Here is a 4956-nt window from a genome sequence, read left to right on the forward strand (position 1 = left end):
TTTTACATAGTTATGTCTTTTGGGGTTCTATAGCTATTTATGTGTCTTTTACAAAGTTATGACTTTTGGGATTATATAGCTTTTGTATGTGTTTTTTTCATAATCATGACTTGGGGTTCTACAGGTAGTGTATGTGTCTTGTGCATATTCATGTGTTTTGGAGTTCTGTAGTTAGTGTATGTGTTTTATGCATAGTCATGTCTTTGGGGTTTTATAGCTATTGTATGTGTCTTGTACGTAGTCATGACTTGTGGTTCTGTAGCTAGTGTATGCATCTTATCTTTTGGAATTCTGTAGCTAGTATATGTGTTCTTTACAGTCTCTTGTATTTTGGGGTTCTGTAGCTATTGTAGGTGTCTTGTACATAATCATGACTTTTGGACTTATATCTATTTTACGTAACATATACATAGCTGTACTTTTTAGGGATTTTTTAGAAGTCAGTCCTCAAAGTTAGGTCATGAAGTCCAAAAAACATTGTAGGTGCAACACCATGGTATTTTATAAAGGTATTCAATCACATAAGGACACACTTAATACACAAGTGATATAAGACAAACATGCCCACCAAGCTAAGTAAATGAAAAACTTACATTAGGTTTTTGTTCTGCTTAAATATTTTTGGTGAATTCATAAAATTAGATGTAGCTCTTCGAGTCACACTTCAGGCATCAGCTCACATTTTGCCCATACAGTAATGTTCCTCATTCTTCAAATAACATAAAACTGAACTCATATTTTCTGTTTGCTTTCTATGATATGGCAGCTAAAATATGTCAAACTATTGTAAATATAAAGAAATAAACTTCTCCTCCAATACTAAAACACTCAATAATCCAAACAAAACTACATTTGACAGAGTGTATATTAGTTTTGAATCACATTTTTATTAAAACAAATGTTTCATTAATTAAACTAATAAAATGTAAAATCTACCAATCAGAGAACTATCAATCATTTTAGTAAGTAATTCATCTCTGAAAAATGGGCAGTGCTTTAGAGTATCAATTGGAAATATCTGGATTGATAGGTCTGCACATTCAAAAGTATAGTGTGAACTTTTGCAGTTTGAAGTGATTGTATCATTTAATTTTTCTGTTATTTATCACGGTTTTATTTGTGTGTAAAAATCTTAATTTTTGATGTTAATCGCAGAAAAAAATTAAGAAATTCAAGGATAAAACAATTCAGAATTTTTTTTCTTATGACAGGTTTTTTTGGTCGTACTTAATGTTTATAACTAAAATTGCCATATCCTGTATAGTTGTATAAATAATGTATGAACATGTATACAGTCGGGCCTTTTCGATTTCTGCATATAATAAACACCCGTATACATACACATTATGTAGAGTTTAAAGAAGTTGGTGTGTTATACTTGTGTTTTTGTTCGTAAGAATCAACACTTTTCTTTTATCGTAGTATTTCATGTTTGTAATATCTTTGTGTCGTACGGAGATGGCTGATAAAAACGTTGTGGATTTATTTATATCATTGCTACTTATATTTATTTAGGAAATAAAGAAGTCATCAGAACACCAGGGTAGTAAAGTAGCAAACCAGATGGTTACAAAGTCAGTGGATGACACGTGGGGTGACTGGAATGATCAGTTCCAAGGTAATAAAACTGATATTAAAACCGTGCTTACTTAGGTCCTGAAAATCATACTCAGTATATATACTTGAAGGAAAAGAAAATGCAAATGAATGCAGTGTGGTACAGTTAGAAGGTTAAGTCTAAATGCTTAATAAATGTGAAATGAATTTTGTTGAACTGCATTGTAGATTTATAAAGACAAAGAAGTGCAGGTAGAAGTTAGGATATCTATTTGAACAACACATGAAAGGGATAAGAGGTCCAGTTGAACTTTATATGAAAGCACTAGTCTATTTGTATGCACATGAAAGGGTTAAGAGGTCTGATTTTCCATGATATGGAAGTATTAGAAGGTCTATTTGAACAGTTTAGGAAAGGATAAAGGTCTGGTTGATCATAATATGGAAGAGTAAGGCCTCTTTAAACAACATATAAAAGGGAAAGGAGGTCCAGTCAAACAATGAATGGAAAAGTAAGTTTGTTCAGTGAACAGAATATGGGTGAGTTACAAGGTCTGTTTGAACAGTTTAGGAAAGGATAAAGGTCTGGTTGATCATAATATGGAAGAGTAAGGCCTCTTTAAACAACATATAAAAGGGAAAGGAGGTCCAGTCAAACAATGAATGGAAAAGTAAGTTTGTTCAGTGAACAGAATATGGGTGAGTTACAAGGTCTATTTCATGCAGGATTTTCGCTTTGTTTCTGTTTAGAAGGTATGCATAATTTCAGAAACCATTAAGCCAAGAGCAAAACTAGAGACTGAACAGTTTTAAGTTATAACTTAATTAAAAAAAAGTTAAGGAATATAAGTTTCTATAAAATATTTTGAGTGTTGGGAAGGGAAGAGAATGTGGAGTACGTTGATAAAATTCTGATTTATTTCTTGTTTTAAATGCCATGTGTGTAGTGTATCGGCAAAGTTTTCTGTACATATATTTTTTTTTTACGGAAGATGTATTTGCTTATCGTAAAACTGATCTAAATTACTGTGAATTCTCAGAGAAAACACAGGATAAGGCTGAAGAAGCACGGAAAAAAAGAGAGGAAAGGCGACAACAAAAACTAAAAGAACTTCAAGCAAGAAAAGCTGCCCGACAGGGAGCTAGTGGTCCAATGAAATTAGGCATTAGAAAAGAGCATTAATATTTTAAACAAATTTGCAATAAATTTGTCCTATCTGCAGACTGTGTATTTGTTTCACAGCTATATGTATGTTTAACTGAAGCACTTGATGTGTGTATGTATTAAACATGACTTATTTTTTTACTTGACAGCAAACAGTGTCTGTATTTTTGACTTTGTGTATAAATACAAGTGCAGTGTTTATGTCAACACACTGGCTTTGCATACTTCCCGTATTCATTTGTTTTATTGCAATATTCTGGACAAACTCGGAGGTACAAATCACAACAGTATAATCCTTGTTTACCCAACTGTATTGTGCAGTCTAATTAAAAGTACAGTTTTAAAAATCTGTTGCTGTGTGTTTCATACTTTGAAACCTCTTTTCTTCTACCGACTTTCAATTTTCACTTACTCCTGCAATATAAATTAGAATTGTGTGTAAAGTAGGGTGACAAGAATATGTATCTGATGTGTAGAAGTTTACTTGTGGTAATGAGAACTGAAAATATAATTCATACAAAGATTCTTCAACATTGTAATGCAGTCCTCCATTATATTCGTTTCTTTTAATCAAACATTACCTATGCTATTTGTAATGGATTAAGATATTTCCAGTTCTTATAGCTGTACCAGACTTGCTTTAATGACCAACCTAAGTAACCATGGAATTTTTTCACCAGAGCCAAAATCAGACCATATTTTAAATTTGTAAGGTTTTAGTGTGCCCACCCTTACTCTGAAACCAGACACAAGAGTATATTTAGTTTTGTACTTTTAGTGTTATGTTTGATTTGTAATTGAGTATTCTTATGAACAAATGTTTATGTACATATATAATTAGTAGTTTAGTTGTTCTATAATCAAGGTTTCTTTTGCCAAATTTAAAGACTGTATTAGTTCCACCTGCTTTGCTAACTAACAAACCAAGTTACACTGTAAACTGTAAAATTTTATATTTGTAACATAAAAACCATATTCATGATTACAGTCAGAGAAAGTGCACTTCTGATTGGAAATTTATAATTTTTATTAAAATGTCTGATTTGCCAAACTGTCACCCCAAATCTTGCATGGTAAAAATATCAGTCCCTCCTTGATGTCAGTAAAGTCTGGTATGTGAATGTCATTACCAGTATTATTTTCTCAATGTTTTATTTGACCTGATGCAGCCAATTAGGTGAGGTATCAGCCATGCATACTACTTAGAAAAACAAAATAGGGTAAATTATAGTTAATTAGATGAAATCGTATTTCAACATCTTGGTTAGTGAACATAGCACCCAACTGTCATTTTGATTTAGTAAATTATTCTTATACTGTGAGAAAGAGCTTTTAAATAAATCAAATCTAATTAGCAGCGACATGTAATCTAGTTTCTTGTAGTTGATTGTTTCCCTATGTCAGAGAAATACGCAGGTTCAATAAACCTTGATACAAAATGATAAAAATCCTATAACCTGAGCACTTTTGAAAGGGGGACCTTTCTTCTTCAATTTGCCCCTGAAGAAGAAAGGTCCACCTTTCAAAAGTGCTTGGATTATAAGATTTTTATCAGTATGTAACTTAGTTTCTTATAGTTGATTGTTTCTATAGTAACCAGTGACAATAATTACTATTATAAAGCAAATACTTTGTCAAATTTGTCTGTGAAATTTAATTTCATCTTCTTAATGCTAGTTTTAATAGGCTTTATTAAAGGATAAGCTTTAATCGTTGCTTTCTTCTATGTCATTGCTGTTGTATAGAGATGCTATCATTTAAAAAACAACATAAATACACATTTTTGCAGGATTATACATTAAACTGTTTAAAAGGCAATTCAAATTCACATAAAAAATAAAATTTACATATACTTAGTTTGGTTCCATTATTCCCTTAATTTAAATATAGTTGTTATCAACCATAGTTTAGATATTTCTTACAGCAAATGTTCTTTGTATTTCAGGTCAATAAAAAAATTATTATACCAAGAAGTATGGAACCAACATCCATTTGACATGTTTTAAACAGTACATTATATTTGTGGTTGGTTACAATAAGCCTGAGTTTTATTGTCATTTATTTAATATCAAATGTAATGACCACTAAGGAAATGTAAGACTGCTAGATGTAGCATTCAAGGTAAACTAGTAAAACAATGTAGACTAATGGAAGATGTTCATATACAGTTACAGAATTGGTTCTATACACCTCACGTTCTGATGTGAGACCACTTTATATATATATATATATAT

At 31.2% G+C, this 4956-nt stretch overlaps 1 protein-coding gene across 1 annotated transcript in view; it reads left to right on the top strand.

Annotated features, from left to right (window-relative positions):
* LOC106467618 (N-terminal kinase-like protein) overlaps window positions 1-3071 on the top strand; it is a 59073-nt gene extending 56002 nt beyond the window's left edge. The window contains exons 20-21 of the mRNA XM_013927980.2: window positions 1516-1618; window positions 2598-3071. Of these exons, the coding sequence (XP_013783434.1) occupies window positions 1516-1618; window positions 2598-2740 (246 nt within the window). The 3' untranslated portion in view covers window positions 2741-3071. The remainder of the gene's footprint in view (window positions 1-1515; window positions 1619-2597) is intronic.
* The last annotated feature ends 1885 nt before the right edge of the window (window positions 3072-4956 follow it).

Source organism: Limulus polyphemus, unplaced genomic scaffold (assembly GCF_000517525.1).
Source record: "Limulus polyphemus unplaced genomic scaffold, Limulus_polyphemus-2.1.2 Scaffold2680, whole genome shotgun sequence".
NCBI classification, from domain to species: Eukaryota; Metazoa; Arthropoda; class Merostomata; order Xiphosura; family Limulidae; genus Limulus; species Limulus polyphemus.